Source organism: Heloderma suspectum, chromosome 13 (assembly GCF_057233095.1).
Source record: "Heloderma suspectum isolate Gila_16-S chromosome 13, 16-S_ref, whole genome shotgun sequence".
Classification (NCBI taxonomy): Eukaryota; Metazoa; Chordata; class Lepidosauria; order Squamata; family Helodermatidae; genus Heloderma; species Heloderma suspectum.
Window position 1 is genome coordinate 27,552,061 of NC_139470.1, and position 24,658 is coordinate 27,576,718.

General features: G+C 48.2%; 2 protein-coding genes and 1 long non-coding RNA gene across 7 annotated transcripts in view; 1 reads left to right on the top strand and 2 right to left on the bottom strand.

The window, feature by feature from the left end:
- Positions 1-24,658, bottom strand: part of LOC146336248 (zona pellucida sperm-binding protein 3-like) — a 49,042-nt gene that overhangs the window by 21,829 nt on the left and 2,555 nt on the right. The gene's annotated exons all lie outside the window — the stretch shown is intronic.
- GAL3ST1 (galactose-3-O-sulfotransferase 1) lies at positions 1,281-18,399 on the bottom strand. 4 transcript variants are annotated; one of them, XM_084819450.1, is made up of 4 exons: positions 18,213-18,399; positions 13,515-13,576; positions 7,787-7,920; positions 1,281-5,700 (listed from the first exon to the last, which is right to left on the bottom strand). In XM_084819450.1, the coding sequence occupies exons 3-4, from the start codon at positions 7,906-7,908 to the stop codon at positions 4,551-4,553; spliced, it is 1,272 nt and encodes a 423-aa protein (XP_084675576.1). In that variant the 5' UTR covers positions 7,909-7,920; positions 13,515-13,576; positions 18,213-18,399; the 3' UTR covers positions 1,281-4,550. The 4 variants fall into 4 exon arrangements, with proteins under 4 accessions (XP_084675576.1, XP_084675580.1, XP_084675579.1 ...); XM_084819454.1 differs by having other exon boundaries at positions 13,515-13,603; positions 18,213-18,238; XM_084819453.1 differs by lacking the exon at positions 18,213-18,399 and adding an exon at positions 14,109-14,255.
- On the top strand, positions 19,186-22,708 carry LOC146336250 (uncharacterized). 2 transcript variants are annotated; one of them, XR_014785709.1, is made up of 3 exons: positions 19,186-19,552; positions 21,093-21,492; positions 22,159-22,708. It is a non-coding gene; the product is annotated as an uncharacterized LOC146336250 (long non-coding RNA). The 2 variants fall into 2 exon arrangements; XR_014785708.1 differs by lacking the exon at positions 21,093-21,492 and having other exon boundaries at positions 22,117-22,708.

Sequence of the window (24,658 nt, forward strand, 5' to 3'; positions counted from 1 at the left end):
ACCCTAACACTGACACTTCTAAGGTGCTAAGCTTAAGTTCTGGCTTTTCAGAGAAAGACTCTGGCAGGGGTTGACACCTTACTTTGGTTAATTGTCTCTTTTGTTTCTTGTATTGAGGCTGTTATACTGATCTCACTTTCCAGACCAAAGAAATGGTCTCCCAAAGCCACTCATGTCAATGTTGTTGTTGTTCAGTCGTTAAGTCGTGTCTGACTCTTCATGACCCCATGGACCGTAGCATGCCAGGCCTTCCTGTCCTCCGCTCTCTCCAGGAGTGTGCTCAAGGCTCACGTCAGTCCAGAATGCAATATGGTGCTGATGGGAGGCATTGCACAGAAATGAAAATGAGGCACAGGCCCTGCCCTCAGGTTTACAAACTAAAATGAAAAGACACAAAAGGAATGGGGAGGTGGGGGAGGGAGATCAGTGGGACAAGGCTCCTATCCAAGCAGAGGAGTAGCATTTATACCCAGTTGGGACTGGGGTGATCTGCTCTTGCTGGTGTTCTTGCTTGGAAAGGAGTGGGGAGCAACTGCTGGTGGCCCGTGGCTCTCTGGTGATGGAGTGCAGAGAGTCATTCCTCTAGCGTCTGCAGTCCCAGGGCAATTAAGAATCGGAGAGCTCTCTGGCGATAGTGGGGTGGGGTACGCTTCCTGAAGCTGATCATCGTCTGGATTCCTTCACACCGAGTGCTTATCTTGAGATTGAGGTTGCTCCTTCACAGAAGTTTGCAGGCTCTTTACATGACGCCGTGACCCTCCAGGGCGTCTCCTGCACTAAACGCCCTTTGTTCTGTTTTTAAATAGGTCGCAGATCATGAGCTATCAAATTACCCCACTGTGTTCTGCTTCAGTTCCCTCGGTGAAAAGAGAAAAAGCGGCAAGAAGAGGAGCGAGATCAATGAAAGGTAATGGAAGACTCAGATACGGGGAGAAGGGGGGGGGGGAGGAAGCGGGTGAAAAAGGGAGTTGTTGTGATCCTGCATTTAAAACAGAAGCAGGAAGCCCCGTTTTGAATGCAGGATTCTAGGCTGGCATAGAGATGCGCTCTGGCTGATGTCTGGTTGATTCTGGTCTCATCCTTGCTGTGGCGTTCTTCCTAGCAGGGAGGGAGCGGGGAAGGGGTGCAACCTCGCAGTGGCCTTTGTTCCTCTAGCGGGGAGCAGTGCCTTTCCCTTTGCTTCTGCACCCCATGCCCTCTACCCAACTCTCTTTATAGTCTCACCACCACCACCCACTGCTACCTCCAAGTGGTTAAAAAAAGAAGAGGCAAGACTGGGGACAGCTGAAAGATCTTTGTATTAAAAACAGTCTGATATGCATTATAATTATTTTATAAAATTATAGTGATTTTTATTTCTTATCTTTACAAATGGAGAACATTAAACATGCACACATGGGACAGAGTAGACCTCTTGTTATGCCCTTTTATACTACTGTAGTCAACCACAGTAAGATATGGAGGACGGGACCAGGACCACTCCCACATGCGCCCTTAAGACCGATGCCATGAATATCTGACTTCCATATAAAGCCCATTCATAGGGACTAGCCTTTTCCCTCTCTTGGGTTTATTCTTTCCAAAACCTGTGTTTCAAGGCCATTGGTCTTTATGGACTCTTTCTGAACCTAGATGCCACCTTCTTCCATGAAAAGAGCAAAACACAAACTTTCACATCCCTCCCTTGGTCCTTTTGCTCTTTGGCTTGGTTCCATTGATCCTCCTCTGAAGTGTCTGAATGCCCTGAGCCACCTTTCATCAGCTGTGAATGGAGGGTCCCTGATCCAGAGCCTTCTACTTCCCTCTCCAACACAAAGTGAAGGAAAGATAATTGGGGGCGGGATGACAAATGATCACCATCACCAGGAAAGGTAGCTTACCTGCTGTTTGAGAAAAGAGTCAATTCCTCCAGGTGTGGAGAGTATTTTGATCTGGGTTCTCAAGGGAGAAACTACACCCAATGTTGGAAGGGTTTCATAAAGATCTTGCCTACAGACTAAGGGGTGAAGCGTCTTTTCTCTTTGGAAACTGGTAGAATGTCACCACCTTGCTCCTACACTGGTTGGTAGCCCAGGCTGTGGCTCCTGTTTGGATCAGAGCCATTTTCCATAACCCTTATGCTTTTGTGGTGAAATGACTTGGAATCTGTAGCCCTCCTCAATGTGGATTCTTGCATGTGGCAAATGAGGCTGGCAACCCATTTGCCATGAGCAGGCAGCCATCACAGGCACAGGAGTCATATGCCTGCAATCTTCCCTCCCTGCTCCGGGATTCTGGGTTGAGTGAAGGTCGCAGTACCCTCTTCTCATGCAACTCCCTGCTGTTTCACTGGCTGCCTCTGCCTCCCTCTCATTGATGAAGAGATGCCCCTAAGGATCTCTCTTGATTCACATAGTTCCTGTGTTCAGCTGGATCCCTTTAGCACTACCCAATCCCCAAGGAACTCCTGCGTGGATCATAATCACCCTGATGTCCCTCCTCAGTGAGAAGTGGCAACTGAAACACGCACAAACACACACACACTCCCTTCCCACTTTCTGACTTTCTCCCTCCCTCTCTCCTTCCCTCCCTATCAGTACACCAGATCCTCACCAGATCCTGCTGTGTGTGGCTGACATCCCCTCTTTGAGGAGAGAAATTCTGGGATCCTCAAACCAGTGAGGACATTCTTTCGGGTGATGTCAAGAGAAACAAGGGTTGGGAGAAAGAGAACAGGCTACATTCTGCTGCAGATGCACCAGCCCACAAAGATATAGGAAATGGCTCAGGGTTCAATTGGAGGATGATACAAGCACACACAGTGTGAGCACAGAATGCTAACCTGAGATCTTCCAGCTAAATTTCCACAGTCCCGTGTTCATCAGTAGGGCCTTGGTCACATGAGGCTGGGTTTACAACACATAAATAAGCAACTTAGAGTGTTCGGGGGGTTTTGTGTCGCATAGCTTGGGCTAATTTACTGGGCTGTCGGGAGGGATGTGTGTCGGTCCTAGGGTTGCTCACTGGGCTACATACGTAGTCATGGCATCTGTCCATCTGCAATCAACTCAAATGCTGAAGCTGCTTAAACATATATACAAAAATCCACTTACTAACTACTAAACAAAAGTAAGAGTGTTGCACTTCTATGAGCAAAGGAAACAGCATAAGCAGATGAAACCACACCTACACTGTTGCGAAGAACAGCTAGTGCTGATTTACCCAGCCCAGTCTTCGTGGTATGTACCATACACACGGCTGCTCCAGATCAGTTATTTGTAAGCACCAGAGTGTGATTAAAAATGGGTCTGCTGAGAACTGTTCGCATGGCTGATGTTTTCCCCGTACAGAGGTTTCTGAGACAGCTGAGGTGGAACGAAAGGAAAACGACTTACGTTGACCACAGCATTCATATACTGTATACAGCCTTTGTGAAGCAGACTGTCAGCAAGGTGCTGTGTGAGTCAGTGCAAATTCCAGTTTCTTGTTGCCTCTCACACACTGTGACTTGTGTAATTCAGAAGAGAGGCAGAGTTGAACACGTAGCATGGAACACACTCATTCCCTTCTCACCCACACAGCAAAACACACTGTATTGATTCAGTTTTAGGAATGAATTTCAGCAACACAGGCAAACAAGATAGTGTTGGTGTAGGACCTTAACGTGTGTGCAAATACACACGCAAACACACATTCACAGCTCACCTACTCATGGCAGTGTTTCGGTCAGATATGGGCATATCTGCGCTACAAATGTATAACAGTCTTTTTTTTATTTGACTGTTGTGGCTTCCCCACAAAGCATCCTGGAAACTGTAATTTGGTGAGGGTGCTGATAATTTTGTTAGAGGTCACTAGCTGTCAACACAGAGCCATAGTGCCCAGGCTGCCTAGGGGAGAGGGAATGACTATCAAACTGGTTTAAGTCTGTAGTGTAGATATTTGCCCATAGAAACAAAAATCTAAGTCACACACACTCACTCATTAAGAAATGCGCTGCCCAGCCAGTACATCACACGCAAACACACACCTCCAGGCAGTTGCTTCCCCCCATGCTCCTAACGAATCTGTGGATTAAGAAAACAGGGTGGCAGTCCATCTGTCACTGTTGCTATCCACAACAGTAAGAAACAGAATTTGAGAAGGGAAAAGCAATAATAAAGTCCTAATAATTAGCAAAATACTGCACTTGGCAAACGTGTCTTGGTGCTGTTGTCTGTCGTTGTTCACTCTGCTGTTAGCTAAAGCAGCGGGGCTGGTTCAGGTATTTGGAATCTGCATTGCACCACGGGGTGACACCCTTCTGCTTCAGTGCCTCAACTTCCCTCTTGCCAAAGCCCAGGCCAAAATGGGTGGCGAGTAGATCCTTCCCATGCTAGCCAGAAGCCCTGGCCACTGCTCTCCTTTTTCACCTATCAAGGTCACTGGTTCCTTTTTGTTCTCAAGCCAGTTCCCACATTTGCTGGTGGTACAACACAAGTCATGTCCAACCACCTAACATAAGGAGGGGCGGGGGGAACCAAAACAAAAGAGCCTGGTTGTTCTCTTGGGAGGAACAGCGAGTGGCCATTCTAACACTTGAGGAACTCCCGCACCCGGCTCCATAGCTTGGTGATCCAGAGGTTGACCCCCAGGTCTGTCAGGTACTGGATCTCAGGTGTCAGCATCTTGCGGCAAAGCTTCCGGTGCTTCTTGTTGATCCTCTTTTTCAGGTTGTAGCCCAGGATGGACTTCTCGCCAAGTGGCTGCCACGGCTGCATGGCGGACTCCTGGATGGCATTGGCATCCACAGGGCGGCCCCCATCAATGCAGATGCTCGTCATCTTCTCATTCTCCTCATAAAGTCTGGCCACGTCCTTGGCCATCCGCTCTCTCCCGTATGCTTCCACTCTGCGCCAGAAGGTGGCATTGAAGTACCAGTAGAGTTTGGCATCGATGAGGTTCCAGGCTGTGGCCTTCTGGTACAGCTCGTCTGTCAGTTTGGAGACGGTGGAGTCTTTCCGGGCGTTGAGCTTGAAGTAGAGGATGTCTTCCAGCTCCCAGCACAGCAAGTCCTTCAGAAGCACCAAAGATTCATCAAAGTACTCCAGCAGCATGACCAGATGGAAGCGTTCGTCAATCTCACGGATATACTGGTCAACCAGGGGGCTGTTAGGGTTGAGGTTATTGTCGTAGCCCAGGTCAAAGAAAAGGAGGTTCTGGAGGTAGTGCGCGTTGAACCCATTGGGGTCGTAGTAATGCCAAGGGTCACGCAGGAATTCGGCCAGCTTATCCTCACCCGACAACTTCCAAGTCAAGGGAATGATGCGCCCGAAGTAGTGGAAGGAGGACTCAAAGAGGTAGGCAGGGTCCCGCAGCACCGTCACAAAGATGGTGTTGGCTGGCAGCAGCTTGCGCACTTCCCCATACTGAAAGCGCATGTGGTTACAAATGATGTTGAAACACATGCCGGGCTGGTAGTCCTGCACCTGGCTTCGTTCAAAGAAAGATGGATAGTAAAAGTCGTTGCGTCCATTGGGAAAGGCAAACTTGAGGCGGTGCTTCTCCCCGAAGCGGAAGAGGATGTTGAGGATGGTGCTGCTTGCTGTCTTGTGGGTCTTCATGAACATGATGTCCAGCTTGGGGAGGCACTTCTGTCCCAGGGGACTGTGGCTACTGTTGACAGAAACTGGCAGCCAGGCTGGGGTAGGATAGGAAGAGCACGAGTAGGGGATTGGGATCCTGGGAAAAGAAATGTGAACAATGAGGATCTTTCCTGGGATGCATAAGGAACTCTCCTGCTATCTCTCTTGACTAGACTTCACTTAGCAAAGGTTCCAGACCTCCCTTTGGCCTCCAGTCCCCATTTGTTGTGCTGGGTGCAGACACTGGGCTTTTCAGGAGTTTAATACGATACGATAAAGCAGCGACTTAAAGAGCCACTTCATACACATGAACTTAGCTGCCAATCAAGATTTGGAAAAGATGCCAAAGAGGGTGACTCAGATGATCCAGGAGCGCCTTCCTGATGAGAAATGGCTAAAGTTTTGGAGGCTTTTGAGTTCGGGGGGAAAATATGACCAATATGACAGATGTTGATAAAAGCATGCATGGTGTAGCGAAAGGGGATAGAGAGCATTTTTGCTACCTCTCCCATATTACTAGAACTTGGGGTCACCCAATTAAATGGATGGGCATAGATTTCAGGACAAACAAGAGGGAGGCCTTGTTTATACGACACATAATTAATTTATGAAATTTGCTGCCACAGGGTGATGGCCTAGATTAGATTTAGAAGGAGCTTAGACAAATTCATAGAGGAGGTGGCGGCGGTCTATCGACGGCTGTTGGTCATGGAAACTATGCAGCAGTGCTAGGGATGTCAGAGAATTTCTCCACGAATCTCGGCGAGGCCGAAAGCCAGCGCATTCGGCCCCCCAAAATTGGTGGAGAAACGGTCTGCCCCCCCCCCCCCCCCCGGGACGGGACTTACCTTGTTCGAATGTCCCTGGCGGCGGCGGCTCCGGCAGCGGTTCGGCAGTGGCGGCTGCGGCAGCCGGTCTTCCGACTGGCTGCCGCCACCGCCATTTCCAAGTTAAACAAACAAACAAGCAAACGTGATAGGCTACGTAAAGATTTACGTAGCCTATCACGGCTAGATTTTTAAAAAACACCATGATAGGCTACGTAAATGTTTACGTAGCCTATCACGGCTGACTTTGGGGAAAAAAAAAAAAGCGCGTACGCAAATGGCGGCACCCATGGGCGCCGCCATTTGCGTTCTTTATTTTGGCACGCGTAGTCTACATAAACATTTACGTAGACTACGGCAAAAATAAGGGGAACGCTATTGACAGTGGGATGAATGGACATACCACAGGCAACGAGGACTCTTTCATACCTTCAACTCTCTGTGAAAACTACTGTCTCTCTCCTTACTGGAGGCATTTTCATACATAAGGCTTAAAGACTAGACAGTGGTGAGCTCAAGCATTTGCAGGGCGCGCGGCTCTGACATTGGCAAAGGGCCCATACTCCAACAGCACTGCCACCCTTCCTTTGCATCAAGGGTGACATGCCAGAGGGCCTCCAAAAGCTGCCAATGGTTAAAGAAGTCTTGGCTCTAAATGACATGCAAAGATAAAGCTGACCTCAGCCATAATGGTCATTTGCATTACAAATGCCTCCCCTCCACTTTGGGTTCTGCACTATCAAAGATCAGACATTACATTACCATAAACAGTGGAGGAAAGGCTCCATGCCAGCTGAAACGTTGTATGCCAAAATAGTCATGCAGCACAGTCCTGTGCATATTTATTCAGGAGTAAGTCTCACCAAATTCAGTGGAATTTATTCCATAATAAGCAGGTTGAAGACTGTAGCTGTGGACTCTACCATAAGGGCTCCCCCTCCCATGCTAGTGTGAAGAGGCAGTTCACACATGAAGCAAAATGAGGTGGTAGGGTGGACTGTACCACTACAGTGCTTGGCCACATGTTTAAAAAATCTACAATCCAGCTCCTTGCAAGCAGAAAGCTAGGATATCAAGGAGAAAGTTTCTAGCCTGGCCCCCTCCCTGCTGTGTCAGTTTTCGTCTTGCAGGGAGTTTTCAGACAAGGGAGTATGTACAAATTAAAAAAGAGATTCCCCACCTGCAGTGATACAGTTCTACTCTACCATGCCACTCTGCTTCAGTCTAACTTGCTCTGAGGCCCTTCTGAGGAGGACCGAACCCCCGCTGTGCTGGTTTCAAGGTGAACTGTCTGTGGTTTGGTTTCACCCATGATCTCTTGCATGTGAGTCTTCTCATGATGCCAGCCTCACTCACTCTGTCATGCTGACTTGCAAGGGTGGGATGGCGTAGGAGTATAGGAGCAGCATGAAGCTGGTTAAGAGTGTCCCCAGCACGAGCCCCTTACACATGGACCTCCAGTTCTTCCCCTGGTGCATCACTGCAATCACCTGGGGCGGGGGGACAGAAAAAGGGGGTGGTTAATTCTTTTGGCAGATTCCTAGTAGAGACAGATAATGAATATATGAAATTGCCTTTTACCATCAGTCCCATCTAACTCAGTACTGTCTACACTGACTGACCACAGTTCTCCAGAGTTTCAGTCAGGGCTCTTTCCCAGCACTACCTAGAGATGCCCAGTACTGAACTTGAAACCTTCTCCATGTAAGGCACTACAGCCCTAGAAGTGAATCAGAAAGAAAAGGGATATGGAAGGGATAAAAGCCAGGCACTATCACCCCAACATCCAAACAAATCTTCAAAGACCCTTTGGCTCATCAGAAAGGAGCTAGAGGTACAAAACAGAAGGAATACTTTGGGGGAGTATAGCTGTGTGGATGCTCTGGCAATGCGCTGCTAAGAGATTGCCATGTCTCCAAGCTTTTGTAAGATTTAAAGGTATTCGCACCTAGATTCCCATTATCCACTATATTGCTGATGGGAGTTGGGGGATGCTGAGAGATGGCGGCCTAAGGCTACTGCAGGAGTTCATAGCGAAAGGAAATTTAAACTTCCAGGTTCACAGCTCAAGCTAGCAGGAGAATGCAGTCCTCTCGCATATACCAGGCTAGAGCCTTGATACAGTCTTCTAGCTGAGTTATGTTTTCCCCATCATCTCCCTGGAACGCAGCCCACCTACCCACACTCCTTAGAAGAGTCTCTTCCTGGGGTATTCTTGGCTTCATTCTCATCCCCCCTTCCCTCTGGCTCAGAGGGCTCAATACGTGACCTTCTCTTGAAAACAATACCTCCTACACACCATCTATCTTCTATCCCCACAATCTGCTTAGCAACCTCCTCGCTAGCGGTGAGAAAAGAAGAGACATTAAAAGGCTACAGCACCTGCCTACTGCCAGCAGGAGTCCACCGGAATCAGACCTCTGAGTTTTTCCCCAGAAGCTCAGTGGCTGGATGGAACAAATGCCTGCTACTTTCTGAGGCTGAGAGTGCTGAGCAGATGTGAGCGACTGCATTGCAGCAGCTACGTCCTCTGTGTCAGGCCAAGGAGACAGGCCTCCTAGTGCCGTGCAGTGGCAGAGGAGCAGGGATGGAGATGGTCACGGCGGGCGGGCAGGCTGGCGCCTGGGAGAGCACAAATGAATGGCTCGGCTCACAGCTGGGAGGCTCTGCTAGGAGCACTCCTGGTTTTGGCCATCAGGCTAGCTAAGGCTAGAGGCAGAAGCGTCAGCATACAGCACTTTCTGTAAGGAGCTCAAGATCCATCTCACCAACTAAGAATGTCCTTTGAAACCAGCTCACAAGGATCACATAGACAGAGATCTTTTCCAGCCTTGCTGCCTGAGAACTCTTAAGAGTCATGACAGGGTGCTGGGCTCCAATGCTGGAGATCCAATCCTTTGCTCAGCAGTCAAGAGGCCTATTATTTTCTTTCAACCTTTCATTTATAAAAGTTTTTTTAAAATTTTCATATAACTGAAAAACAAAACAAAAAACATAGCATATATATGGACAATTAAAATAAAATATTTAAAATGTATGTATAAAATGATCCAGAAACAAAATCTTCAGCAAAGACAATAAAATCAATGTCATGGACGTAAATAAAGCAGGCTATGGGGCAATGCTTATACCCTTTGTGGGAGAGACGAGCTAAGGATGGAGCAATTTCTTTGCCACGTTTTCCCTTGGAATGTGGGAGAAAAGGCCTCTTTGTTATTTATTTCACCTTTTTCAGCTAGAGAGTAGGAGCTTGCAAGAGATGCAGGCCAAATGCACCCACCAGCAAAGTCCTCTGGTCAAGATAGAAAAGGTCAGATTAGATATTTCTGAAATTTCTCCAGAAAGGAACACACACACACACACACACACAGACCCATGAATGCTTGCCATAATATTACTCTTCAGTCTCCACTTTTGAGTGGTAACTTGTTCTAGGGGCAATGGTATTGGGTTTAGTTTCCTTTGAGAACACTGGATACATATGCTGTCTATAATATTGGCTTCATTTACAAATAGACAAGCAGAGCATAAAATAGAATTATAGGCAGGCATTCCATCTGCAGCTCCCCAATCAAGTCTTCACCCCCCATTTCCAGCTTATTCCAGCTACAAACTCTCAGCTCCCAGTCTATCTGCCTCTGCCCATTCTAACTCCAACAGCATACACACACACATACATACATACACACACACACACACACATTACAGAGCCTTATTTATGAATATGTTAAATAGCACCAGCCCTAAATCAGATCCATGGGAGACCAACGCTTACAGCCTACCACTGTGAGAATTGTCTGTTTATTCCTATCCTCTTCTTCCTATCGTTCAGCTAGTTACTAATACAAAGAAGACCCAACCTCTTATCCCCTGACTGTGTCACCCAATCCACAAAAATAGTTTGGGCTGGTTAGGAGAATTCCACATTCAAAATCAGGTGTATTCACATTCAAAATCTTGAATCCGTAATGTGTGTGTGTGTGTGTGTTAATGGGAATGCTCAGGCAACCACTTTGGAACCAACCAAAAGGAGACCACTACAGGATGCCATTGTCACCAGCAGCACAGTGTGTAAATATGACCAACTTTGGCCAGGCTGAGAAGAACTGACAGAAAACTAACAGGTTGATAGGAACAGACAGGCTGTTAGGATTCCATATTCATCTCCAATCAGTTGTTGCCTGAACACTCCTTGCTTGTTACTGTAGGATTTATTCTATGCATAGGATTCCTTTGTCATTGTTTTGTAGCGGCTAATTTCATTTGTCAGGCTTATTGTAACCTTCTCGTTCAGAGACAGTAAAGCACTGGAAACCTTCTAATTGGTTTGATTTATGGCTCAGAAGGTTCTGGGTGCAGCTGGTATTTTGGGGAAACAGGAAACACTCTGAGCTTCCTGCCAAAATAGTTGAATAAATATCAGAAATATCCTATCAGATTTATTATCCAAGCTGTGCAGGCTTATCAAATGGCATCCAAAATCTGTGTTTTCCGTGTATTTTTGAGAATACCGAAGTTTTTACAGAGAAACCTTACCCATCTCCTGAGAAACCTGTACGAGGGTCAAGAAGCAACAGTAAGAACCAGACATGGAACAACCGAGTGGTTCAAAATTGGGAAAGGAGTACGACAAGGCTGCATATTGTCACCCTGCTTATTTAACTTATATGCAGAGTACATCATGAGAAACGCCGGGTTGGATGAATCACAGGTCGGAATTAAGATTGCCGGGAGAATGATCAACAACCTCAGATACGCAGACGATACCACCCTAATGGCAGAAAGCAAAGAGGATCTAAAGAGCCTCTTGTTGAGGGTGAAAGAGGAGAGTGCAAAAGCTGGTTTGAAACTCAACATTAAAAAAACTAAGATCGTGGCATCTGGCCCCATCACTTCCTGGCGTATAGGAGGGGAAGAAATGGAAGCAGTGACAGATTTTATTTTCTTGGGCTCCAAGATCACCGCAGACGGTGACTGTAGCCATGAAATTAAAAGACGCTTGCTCCTTGGGAGGAAAGCTATGGCAAACCTAGACAGCATAGTAAGAAGCAGAGACATCACCTTGCCGACAAAGGTTCATATAATCAAAGCTATGGTTTTCCCAGTAGCAACATATGGCTGTGAGAGCTGGACTATAAGGAAGGCTGAGCGCTGAAGAATCGATGCCTTCGAATTGTGGTGCTGGAGAAGACTCTTACAAGTCCCCTGGACTGCAAGGAGGTCAAATCAGTCCATCCTAAAGGAAATCAACCCTGAGTGCTCATTGGAAGGACAGATACTGAAGCTGAAGCTCCAATATTTTGGCCACCTAATGCGAAGAGAAAACTCCCTGGAAAAGACCCTGATGCTGGGAAAGACTGAAGGCAAAAGGAGAAGGGGACGGCAGAGGATGAGATGGCTAGATAGCATCACGGATGCAATGAATATGGACTTGAGCACGCTCCGGGAGAGAGCGCAGGACAGGAAGGCCTGGCGTGCTATGGTCCGTGGGGTCAGGAATGTTATATAAAAATAGTCCTTGCTTTCGGTTTAGAAGGAAAGGATGCCAGGCAGGCAGCAGTGGATCCAACACTATTTTATTGAAACGTTTTGCAAAACGGGTGCAGAGCAGTCTGGACCTCGAGACACGTGTGCAAAAGCCTTTTATACCATATTGCTTCTATTGTTCTTACTAGTAACCAATGTAACAGTTAGTACATCGGCTCACCAAGTCAATAGCCAATAAACAGTTAGTATCAGCTTACCAAACTGTTAGTCATGAGCACGTCAGTATGATTTTCTTTTTGCTCTGCCTACATTTTTCGCCACTCGGGCTTTTATGTAACTTGAGACGCCAACAGTTACGGAGTCTCTTTTTCTAACAATTCCCTCCTTTAAGTCTTTATTCATGTCTTAAAGCGTTTAAAACGGAGCCTCTTTATTGGTACAATAAAGCAAGAGCATCTGTTTTGACAGCGGTTTTTATCAGTCGCTGGGATAAGCTTTTAACACAGGGGATAATGCAACAACTAAATAACACTATAACTTTTATCATCACTACAAGCGAAATAAGGATTGAGGCTGCTAGGTGTTTCCATTTTTCAAACCATTTCTCTGACCAGGCAGTCACGGGGTTGTTAATCTTTGAATTCTTGGCTAATTCTTCAGACAAGGCGGTGAGGCCCTGCAAAGCCCTTGTTACCGTGCCATCTGGGGCAGTGTTGTTAGGGATGAAGGTGCAACACCGTCTACCTAGCATGACACAAACCCCTCCTTTTTCTGCTAACATATTAAGAACACGCTGATTTTTCCAAGCCATTTGGCTGGTGGCATTTAGTTGCTCAGCCAATCTCTTTATAGCATCACGGGTATAGTTTATTGAGAGTCTGGCACTTTTTCTTTCCCCATGCGTTAGGGTGCTGGAACAAATGGATCACACAGGTGAGGAGGGAAGGAGTGTCCCATCTCAGTGGAAAGGGCAGCACCTTTGCTACAGATCTCCCTGTGGCACAAACAAAACAGTCAGACTTATTTAAAGACTTGGCTGTATACTTTATCCACTCTAACCACACATTATCAGTTTCCTCTGTTATTGGGATCTCTAACTTGGTTCTCCAGGGACGCCTCTCTTTCTCAGGGATCTGTACCAGAAGTGGTCTGAGGGCTGTAGGTGTGACATTTTGGGGTTTTATCTTAAAGCTGTCAAGCCCAAGTCTTTGAGGTATCACCATTTATGTTAATATTTTTTTGACTAACATTGCCAACACCACCCACAATACTTGCTTCATATTACAAGTTTTTTGTAATTCGATCACGAGCTTCTCTCAGATGTTGTGACTTGTATATTACAGGTGATTGTGGCTCCTGGATGGCTTCTTCGCCTGTGTCCCTGGCAGCTTCCGGAGGGGTGCCAGGGAGCAGAGGACTGTTGCCCGCGTCCTTCTGTTCTTTCCAGGTGACAGAAGGAAGCAAGGGTCGCCTAAATGGCTTTATCTAGCTGCAATGTGTCCATTTGCTAGAACCCACAAGCTTTACACACGAGTGGCTGGTTGGTCTTACCAAATAAGGCCCCTCCCACCCTTCCTTTAAAGCTTCTTTATTCTACCTTTTCAGCAACACCTTGTCTCCCGTCTGGAAGAGATGGATAGGTGCATCTAACGGCAGTCTCTGTAACAGAACGGAATAAGCTCGTAGCTGTGAAAGAACAGACTGTAGAGAAGTCAACTGATCTCTTAGCATCTGATCACCCACCTCCCACTTGACTTCCTCCCTCTTTCTGCAGTGTACCCGAGGCGGGAACCCAAACATCAGTTCGAAGGGGGACAATTTTATGTCCTTTCTTGGCATCCTTCGAAGCTTCGTTAAAGCTATTGGCAGAGCCTCAACCTAAGTGAGCTTCACCCCTTGTTGGAGTTTGGTTAAAGTCTCCTTGAGGCTCTGATTGATTCTTTCAACCTGTCCACTTGCCTGGGGCCTCCAGGGGCAATGTAAATGCCACTCTACTCCCAGAGCTTGTGCCATCCCCCGTGTAATAACTGAGGTGAAATGTGAGCCCTGATCGGACTCTATAACTTCGGGCAGGGAGAACCGGGGCACCACCTCCTGTAACAATTTAGCAACAACAGTTTTAGCTTGGCAGTTTCTACATGGAAACGCCTCTACCCACCCTGTCATTTGACATACTATTACAAGCAAATACCTGTAACCCCTACATGGTGGCATCTCAGGAAAATCAATTTGCACCCTCTGGAAAGGATAGTAGGCCTATGGTCGCCCTCCTTTTGGAGGAGGGGGTGCCCTGGGAGGGTTGGTCTTCTGGCAGACTTTATAGGTTGCGGCCAGTCGGTGGGCACATACAGTTATGCTAGGGGAGACAAACAGCCTCTTGCAATAGTCAATCATGGCTGATGCTCCAGGGTGTCTAAGAGAATGGTGAACTTGTTTTAGAACAACCCTCTGCAGGCTCTGTGGAAGAAGCAGTCTTCCATCTGTCATCTGGATCCATCTGTCGTCGCAGGGACTTATTCTGTGTTCTTGTGCCATCTGTAACTCAGCAGGGGAGTATGTGGGGCGCTCTTTTCTTTTGGGTAGAATGAGGAATGTTCCTTGGATTCCCTCTTTGGCTGCTCTTTTTGTGGCCTCATCTGCCTTCTGGTTTCCCTGTCTCCATTTTTCCTCTTTTTCTTTCCCATGGGCTCGGACGTGGACAACAGCTACTTGTGAGGGTAGCTGGAGGGCATCTAGAAGATCCACTATTAGGCCGCCATTAGCCACTGGAGGTCTGTTTGCTGTAAGGAATCCCTTCTCTTTCTACAGTTGCCCATGAGCATGCACAACGGCGAAGGCATTTTTGCTATCGGTATACTCGCTTCCTTTTGCTTGCCTGCAGGGCTCTTGTTAAGGCTACCAACTTAGCGGATTGGGCGGAGAAATGAGGAGGCAACCTTTCTTTGTGCACATTTTTGTCTAGAGGGCCGCTCTTGTGTAGCTCCTTCTATCTAGCATATAGCTAGACCCATCTACAAACAGATCTCTGGCTCCCTCTATTGGTTCATCCTCAAGGTCCGGTCGGCCTTTGGTGTCTAGGTCTAATACTTCAAGGCAGTCATGATCTGGGAGTCCTGATCCATTTGTGCCCAGTAATGTTGGCAGTAGTGTGGCGATATTAAAGCTAGAGCAAGCCTTAAAAGTGAGGTTTTCGTTTGTTAGTAAACCTATTTCATATCGGGAATGCCGGGCTGGGTTGAGAAATTTGCTTCCTCCTCCTGATCTCAAAATTTGCGGCACTCTTGTTGTTGTTCAGTCGTTCAGTCGTGTCCGACTCTTCGTGACCCCATGGACCATAGCACGCCAGGCCTTCCTGTCCTGCGCTCTCTCCCAGAGCGTGCTCAAGTTCATATTTATTGCATCCGTGATGCTATCTAGCCATCTCATCCTCTGCCGTCCCCTTTTCCTTTTGCCTTCAGTCTTTCCCAGCATCAGGGTCTTTTCCAGTGAGTTTTCTCTTCGCATTAGGTGGCCAAAATATTGGAGCTTCAGCTTCATTATCTGTCCTTCCAATGAGCACTCAGGGTTGATTTCCTTTAGGATGGACTGATTTGACCTCCTTGCAGTCCAGGGGACTCTAAGAGTCTTCTCCAGCACCACAGTTCGAAGGCATCAATTCTTCGGCGCTCAGCCTTCCTTATAGTCCAGCTCTCACAGCCATACGTTGCTACTGGGAAAACCATAGCTTTGATTAGACGGACCTTTGTCGGCAAGGTGATGTCTCTGCTTCTTACTATGCTGTCTAGGTTGGCCATAGCTTTCCTCCCAAGGAGCAAGCGTCTTTTCAATGGATCCTCCCATTGTCATTCTCTCGGCTTTGGTACAGATCAGAGCTGCTGCCGCTACTGCTCTTAGGCAACTTGGCCATCTTCATGCTACGACATCTAGGACTTTGGAATAATATCCCACTGGTCTCTAAGAGGGCCTTTTCCGCTGGCAAAGCACTCCTCAAGCTATGCCCTTATTTTCATGCACATAAAGTCTAAATGGCCGGCTGGGATTTGGTATGGCCAGTGCGGGTGGTGACACAGGAGCAGCTTTAAGACTGAGGAAAGACTTATTTATTCTTTCTGCAGCGCCTCATGCAGCGGCCGCGCTGTCTCCCCATAGTTTGCTATCCATAGTCGGCAGAATCCGGTCAACCCCAGGTAGGCCCTCAATTCGCGGGGGGACTTAGGGACAGGAGTGTCACGGATGACTTCGACTCTTTCTTGCCCTAGGCTCCGAGTCCCTTTAGTTAAGTGGTGGCCTAGGAATTTTACAGTTGGTTGGGCCAACTGTACTTTTTCTTTTGACACTTTATAACCCCCCTAGATGGTTGACTCTGTTTTCTATTAGGCTCTAGTCTTCAGTGGCCTCTGGGGTGGATTTTTCTGCAACCTTTAAAAGGGCCATTTGGTAGTTACTACTCTGCTGTTTAGGGAGCCGTATCTCCATCCTTCCGTCAGGAGTAAAAGCAATCTCAATTTGGAGTTTAGTCAATGAGTCCCTCCCTAGCAATGCCACCAGACAGGAGGGGGTACAGACAAATGCATGTTCTAGGTGTGTTTTTCCAACCTTGGTGAACAGGGGACGAGAGAGGGGCACTTGGGTTGCCCTTCCCTCGACCCCCATTATGGTGGTGAACCCCCCCACCTCCCGTTGGGAGCTCACTGAGGGGGAGGACGGACGGGGCGGCCCCTGTGTCTACAAGGGCTTTGTAGGAGCAGCCCCCAACCTTTATTTTGACCATGGGGTCCCGTCTTGCCTCAGAGACAGCTAAGAGGGGGCCGGGCCCCGGTCTGTCTTAATCTTTTTCCTGTTCATACAGAACTTTCTGCGCTCCTCCCGTATTTTCCCCTCTCTCTTTCTGCTTCAAAGCCTCACAGTCACGCTTCTAGTGTCCCATTTTCTTACAAAAGGCACATTGATCTTTCCCCAGGGGAGATCCTTTCCTTCCCCCTTTCCTCCCCTTTCTAGCTCCCTCTTTGTCAGGTTTAAGAACCGCAGCAAGGAGCTTGGCCTGCTTCTTGTCTTTTTCTTTTTCTTTTTCTTTTCCTTCTTTTTCTTTTTCTCGCCTCTCATAAACCTTTTGAGCTACTTCAACTAAAACTCCTAGGTCAGCTGCCAAGCCTCTTTCAACTTTTTGCAACTTTTTTCTGATGTCTTGGCAGCTATTTCCCACGAACTGAGTCGTGAGGATCCTTAAATTATTTGGATCATTCAAGTCAATGTCAGTATATTTGGTGAAGGCTTCCCTTAGCTTTCGGAGGAACACAGCAGGAGGCTCGTTTTTGTCTTGTTTTAAAGTCAGAACTTTTTGCAAATTGGGGGCCCTCTGCGCAGCTTGTCTCATGCCTGCTAAAATGAGCCAAAAATACGGCATGCCTCTGCCTTTGTGCAGCGGTGGCTAGTCTCCGATCAGGCTGTCTTAAAGGCAACACTGCTGCTATCTGATCTTCGGTCACAAGGGGGAGCTCCTCCCTAAGCTTGGCGCGCGCCGGCAAGAATAATCGGTTTCTGACTAAGGAAACAAGTGTTTAATAACATCTGTGTGTCGTCCCAGGTAGGATTGTGTGTGAGCCTCACATTTTCTATTAAGGACAACAATGGGCTGGGGTCCTCCTCAAAGGAGGGGTTAAATTGTTTCCAATTTTACAAGTCAGATGTCGTGAATGGGACATAAACAAACAACGTCCGCTGAGGATATTGGGCGGTAGGGTCGGGGACCTCTCTAATAGGGAAGTTCAATTTTTTCTTAGTTATCACAGGGAGGGCCAAGGACATACATTTAATTACCCATGGGGCGGGCCTGCCGCCGAGGGGTGCACAAGTTGCCCACGAATCAATATAAGGGAACTGGTCCCAACTTCCCCTCTGTGCTACTGTAGTTCGCACATCAGATACCAAGGTTGGGTCAAAAGACCCCTCAGGTGGCCATTTGGGTTCTAATACTGGCCATTCCCGAGTGCAAAAAAAAGACAAGACGATCCTTTGTCATCTTAGTTCTATAATCTTGCTTAAAACGTGACCAATTGCGCAAACAACACTCCAAGGGCGTATGGGACTTCTTCGCAGACTTAGATTGGGACCCGCCCATGACGGTGGGAATTTCAGTCAGCAATTCTTGCGCTTCGCCCTCCTCTGACCTAGCCCGTCTCCGGGGTAAGGAAATGCAGATCGGGGCTCCCCACTCGCTTCACCCGTTGGCGTCTCACACAAGCACAAACACACCACCGTCCCGCGTTTATCCCCTAATGTAAGCTGTTTCACTTACCCCAAAAGCCTCTTCTGTCCCGCCCGCAGCTGCGTCCAGCTGCTTATTGATCCACTGCCGGTGCCTAAAAGGAGTGATCACGTCTCCCTCTTCCTCTGGCGTTGGTCCCCGAGCGCCTCGGCCGCCGCCATCGTGAGGAGAAGGCAGTGTAAACAACCGCCTGTGGCCACTTCTCCTTCATGGCCCCTCGGCTCAGCGCAAAGGGGACGCGCCCCGAAGCAGGATCTGAGTCACGGCACCAAATTGTTAGATAAAAATAGTCCTTGCTTTCGGTTTAGAAGGAAAGGATGCCAGGCAGGCAGCAGTGGATCCAGCACTATTTTATTGAAACGTTTTGCAAAACGGGTGCAGAGCAGTCTGGACCTCGAGACACGTGTGCAAAAGCCTTTTATACCATATTGCTTCTATTGTTCTTACTAGTAACCAATGAAACAGTTAGTGCATCGGCTCACCAAGTCAATAGCCAATAAACAGTATCAGCTTACCAAACTGTTAGTCATGAGCACGTCAGTATGATTTTCTTTTTGCTCTGCCTACATTTTTCGCCACTCGGGCTTTTATGTAACTTGAGACGCCAACAGTTACGGAGTCTCTTTTTCTAACAGGAAGAGTTGGACATGACTGAACAACAACAACAACACAAAGCCCTAGAATGAGCTGCCTCCCCACAGTGCCCCCTCCGTATCAGTGTGTTAGAAAAAGACTGTCCTCTTATTCTTTGGCTGTCAGCTCTTTGCTAGACCTTTGAGTCATAATTATTGAGCCCACCGGACACATGTCCAGTGGCAGTGTACATCTGTTAAAAAGGGGAAGTCTGGTGAGACAGTCACATAAGCATAATCAGAAATAAACATGTTGACACAGTCGTGCTCTACGGAGTCAGCTAACGGCTCAGTCAGTTGACATGTCTTGTGGCTAACAGAAAATTGTAAAGGGGAGGGGGTATAAAAAGACTTATGCTTGCTTAGCTCGGGGTCCAGACTGCTGACTGCTCTGCACCCGTTTTGCAAAACGTTTAATAAAATAGTGTTGGATCCACTGCTGCCTGTCTGGCATCCTTTCTTTCAACCAGAAGCAAGAACTTTTAATCTAACAATTTGGTGCTGTGACTCGGATCCTACTTCGGGGCGCGTCCCCTTTGCGCTGAACCGAGGGGCCGCGGAGGAGAAGTGGCCACAGGCGGTTGTTTACACTGCCTTCTCCTCACGACGGTGGCGGCAAAAGCGCTTGGGGACCAACGCCAGAGGAAGAGGGAGACGTGATCACTCCTTTTAGGCACCGGCAGTGGATCAATAAAGCAGCTGGATGCAGCTGCAGGCGGGACAGAAGAGGCTTTTGGGGTAAGTGAAACAGCTTACATTAGGGGATAAACACGGGATGGTGGTGTGTTTGTGATTGTGTGAGACGCCTACGGGCGAAGCGAGTGAGGAGCCCCGATCTGCATTTCCCTACCCCGGAGATGCGCTGGGTCAGAGGAGGGCGAAGCACGAGAATTGTTGATTGAAATCCCCACCGTCATGGGCGGGTCCCAATCCAGGCCTACAGGAGAGTCCCATATGCCCTTGGAGTGTTGTTTGCGCAACTGGTCACATTTTAAGCAAGATTATAGAACTAAGATGACAAAGGATCGCCTTGTCCTTCTTTGTGCCCGGGAATGGCCGGTAGTAGAACCCAAATGGCCACCCGAAGGGTCTTTTGACCCAACCCTGGTATCTGCTGTGCGTATAATAGTAACACAGAGGGGAAGTTGAGACCAGTTCCCCTATATCGATTCATGGGCGACCTGCGTACCCCTTGGCGGCAAGCCCGCTCCGTGGGTTGTCAAATGCATGTCTCTGGCCCCTCCTGTGATGGTCAATAAGAAACCAACCATCCTTGCGGGGGCACAGGCCAGGTTTAGAGAGGAACACCCCCCAGGCAACTGAGGATGAGACGGCAGCAGCTCTGCCCACAGGACGGCCCGATTGGGGGGTAGCATGGCGGCACAGAGACAGCTACATGCTGAGTATTTTCGGTTCGTTTTAGCGGGCATGAAGCAAGCCGCGCGGGGGGCCCCCAATTTGCAAAAAGGTCCTGACTTTAAAACAAGACAAAAACGAACCTCCTGCCATGTTCCTCCAAAGGCTAAGGGAAGCCTTCGCCAAGTATACTGATATTGACTTGAAGGACCCAAATAATTTAAGGATTCTCACGACTCAGTTTGTGGGAAATAGTTGCCAAGACATCAGAAAGAAGTTGCAGAAAGTTGAGAGAAGATTGGTGGCTGACCTAAGTGTTTTAGTAGAGCTCAGAAAGTTTATGAAAGACAAGAGGCAAGCGAAGCTCCTCGCTGCGGTTCTCAGACCCAACAAAGGAGGAGCTAAGAAGAGAGGAAAAGGAGGGAGGAAGGGGTCCTCCCTGAGAAGAGACCAGTGTGCCTTCTGTAAGAAAATTAGGCACTGGAAGCGTGACTGTGAAGCCTTGAAGCAAAAAGAGAGAGAGGAGGGTGTGGGGGGGGGGGCAGAAAGGATTTTGCATGAACAAGAAAGAGACTAAGACAGACCGGGGCCCAGCCCCCTCTGAGCCGTCTCTGAGGCAAGACGGGACCCCATAGTCAAAATTGAAGTTGGGGGCTGCTCCTACGATGCCCTTGTAGATACAGGGGCCGCCCTGTCCATCCTCCCCCCTTAGCCGACCACCAACGGGAAGTGGGGGATCTACCACCATAATGGGGGTCGAGGGAAGGGCAACCCGAGTGCCCCTTTCTCATCCCTTGCTCACCAAGGTTGGGAAAACACACCTAGCACATGCATTTGTCTGTACCCCCTCCTGTCCGGTGGCATTGTTAAGAAGGGACTTATTGACTAAGCTCCAAATTGAGATTGCTTTCACTTCTGACAGAAGGATAGAAGTACGGCTCCCCAAGCAACATTACTCCAAGGTCCTTGATGTCGTGGCAAGAGGCTGGCCGAGTTGCTTAAGGGCAAATGAGGCCGCAAAGAGGGCAGCCAAAGAAAGAATCCAAGAGACATTTCCTGTCTTACCCAGAAGAGAGGAGCCCCCACATACTCCCCTTCCGAGTTACAGATGGCGCAAGAACACAGAGTAAGTCCCCATGGCGACGGATGGATCCAGATGACAGATGGGAGACTGCTCCTACCGCAGACCCTGCAGGGGGCTATCTTAGAACAAGTGCATCACTCTCTTGGACATCCTGGGGCATCAGCTATGATTGACTATTGCAAGAGGCTGTTCGTCTCTCCTGGCCTAACTGTACGCGCCCATCGATTAGCAGCAACATGTGAGGTTTGCCAGAAAATTAATTTCCCCAGGGCACCCCCTCCACCAAAGGGAGGGCGACCATGGGCGCATTATCCCTTCCAGAGGGTGAAGATTGATTTTGCTGAAATGCCACCGTGTAGGGGTTGCAGATACTTGCTTGTAATAGTGTGTCAAATGACAGGGTGAGTAAAAGCATTCCCATGCAGAAACTGTCAGGCAAAAACTGTAGTTGCTAAGTTGTTACAGGAGGTGATGCCCCGGTTCTCCCTGCCTGAGGTTGTAGAGTCCAACCAGGGCTCACATTTCACCTCAGCTGTTACGCAAGGGTTGGCACGAGCTCTGGGGGTAGAGTGGCACTCGCACTGCCCTTAGAGACCCCAGGCGAGTAGGCAGGTTGAAAGAACCAATCGGAGTCTCAAGGAGACTCTAACCAAGCTCCAGCAAGGGGTAAGACTCACTTGGGTAGAGGCTCTGCCAATAGCTTTGACAAAGCTTCGAAAAATGCCAAGAAAAGACATAAAGCTGTCCCCCTTTGAGCTAAAGTTTAGGTTCCCGCCTCGGGTACACTGCAGAAGGAGGGAGGGAGGAAGTCAACTGGGAGATGGGTGATCAGATGCTAAGAGATCAGTTGACTTCTCTACAGTCTGTTCTTTCACAGCTACGAGCTTATTCCGTTCCGTTACAGAGATTGCCGTTAGATGCACCTATCCATCTCTTCCAGACAAAAGACGAGGTGTTGCTGAAAAAGTAGAATAAAGAAGCTTTAAAGGAAGGGTGGGAGGGGCCTTATTTGGTGGGACCAACCAGCCACTCGTGTATAAAGCTTGTGGGTTCTAGCAAATGGACACATTGCAGCCGGATAAAGCCATTTAGGCGACCCTTGCTTCCTTCTGTCACCTGGAAAGAACAGAAGGACACGGGCAACGGTCCTCTGCTCCCTGGCACCCCACCGGAAGCTGCCAGGGACACAGGCGAAGAAGCCATCCAAGAGCCACAATCGCCTCTTGTTTATAAATCCCAGCAGTTAATGGAAACTGCTCTGTCAAAACAAATGCTCTTGCTTTATTGTGCTGATAGAGAAACCCCGTTTTAAAACGCTTTAAGACATGAGTAAAGACTTAAAGGAGGGAATTGTTAGAAAAAGACTGTCCTCTTATTCTTTGGCTGTCAGCTCTTTGCTAGACCTTTGAGCTATTAGTTCAAAACGTTCAATAAAATAGTGTTGGATCCACTGCTGCCTGCCTGGCATCCTTTCTTTCAACCAGAAGCAAGAACTTTTTATCTAACAAGTGGAAGGCTGGGGGTGGGGGAATGTGTGTGGCTGGCTGCATTATGCAGCTGAGATTCTCATCTCAATGAATAATGGATGGAAATTGTAAATAGATCCTGAACCGGGTAACAAGACTCCCTTATTCCTTCTTGACATTCAACACTGCATCCTAGTGTCTTACACTGACCTTTCCCTAGAGGGGGTTGACCCACAGAAAGAACTGGGAACCTGATACAAACTGGAGAGGAAGGAGGACAGGTTGGGGGCAGGAGTAGTATCCAGTCTCTGACTTGTCTGGCACAGGGAAGACCACCTGGAGCTTTAAAGCACGGCTTGCTCTGTTACCTTTCCTTACTGTAACCTTGGCAGCCATCTTACCTGGCTGCACAGGGAATGGAAACAGATCCCTTCCAATGGTGCTGAGCCTGAGAGCAACAACATTCGTCTTTCCAGCACTTCCTGCTGTTCCTCTGTAACACAGGCTCCTTTAAAGCCCTTTTAACTCCATCAAGGCCTCCTCTTTATCAATCTCCCTGGGCCTGAAAGTGTGGGGTTCGGAGTAGCTCTGCATCCCAAAGCCTGATGCATAAGGGATGGTCTTCTGCTGGTTTGGATGGGACCACTGGGTTTGAACTGGGAATCCTGTTAGCTAAGGTTGGGAACCAGCCTAAAAACCTATGTGGGACTGCTATTGCTGGGGCTCAGAAAACTCTCATCAGGAACAGGGTTGTGTGTGCAACATCGACCCCTACCATTGGCAGGCAGTATGAAGCCCCTGGATTGGCCAGGGCTGGTATAAATCCCAGGAATCTGGCCTTCTACCTTGATCTGGTCAACAGAGCAGTGGTAGCTTCTGCTTGCTTCACTTCAGGCCCTGGCTTCAGTCTAGTAACCAACAGCAGGGACTCCTGGTTGAAACACACAGATGCATGCGTGCGCGCATGCATGTGCATGCGTACGCATGCACACACCCCCTATTCCAAGTCTGGATAAAAGTGCAGCCATCCACAGCCCTGCCCGGACCAGGTATAAACGATTGGTATCCATTCTATTTATATCCACCACATAGCCCGAAAACGAGCAACATACAAAGTAACTCCCCAGTAAAAACAATAGAAATGACCAGCTTTCAACAGAAAGCCCAGTAAATCCAGCCAACTCCAAAATTAAATAATAGTTAAAATATGGTGTGCAATTACTGAAAAAAGCACAACAAAGATAAAATACAGCACTCAACCTCTGAATGCCTCTTAGAATAAGAATGTTTTTATTAGTTTCCGAAAGGGAAGGCCAGAGCCAACCTGGTAGGTTACCTTGGGGCGAGAATTCCAAACAAAGGGTGCCACTATTGAAAAGGCCCCGCTCCTTTTCCCACCAGTCTGATCTCAGACAAGGAAGAGGTTTGGAACAGGGCCTCCTCTGATGATCTTAGTACACAGGAAGCCTAGTATGGAAAAAGACATTCACTTAGGTAACCTGGCCCCTATGTCCATTTGGAACATGAACGCTTAAGACCCGCACTCCAGGAATTAACTTGGAGGCAATGTAGTTGTTTCAGGGCAGGTGTCCTGTGCTAACTCCCATAATTAAAGAAGCAGCTGCCAGAAGATCAAACCAGTCCGTACTCTAGGAAATAAAGCCAGACTGCTCACCTGACGGATTGATATTAAAGGCAAAACTGAAGTACTTTGGCCACATAATGAGAAGACAGGATACCTTGGAGAATATGCTGATGCTAGGGAAAGTGGAAGGCAAAAGGAAGAGGGGCCGACCAAGGGCAAGATGGATGGATGATATTCTTGTGGTGATGGATTTGACCTTAGGGGAGCTGGGCATGGCAACGGCCGACAGGAAGCTCTGGCGTGGGCTGGTCCATGAAGTCACGAAGAGTCAGAAGCGAGTGAACGAATAAACA

Bases quoted from the DNA above. Each gene is read 5' to 3' on its own strand.
- GAL3ST1 (XM_084819451.1), bottom strand. From the start codon at position 7,908: ATGCACCAGGGGAAGAACTGGAGGTCCATGTGTAAGGGGCTCGTGCTG. The intron at 5,701-7,786 runs GTGAGTGAGGCT...TTCTTTTCCCAG, and splicing joins TTGCAAGTCAGCATGACAGA to GATCCCAATCCCCTACTCGT.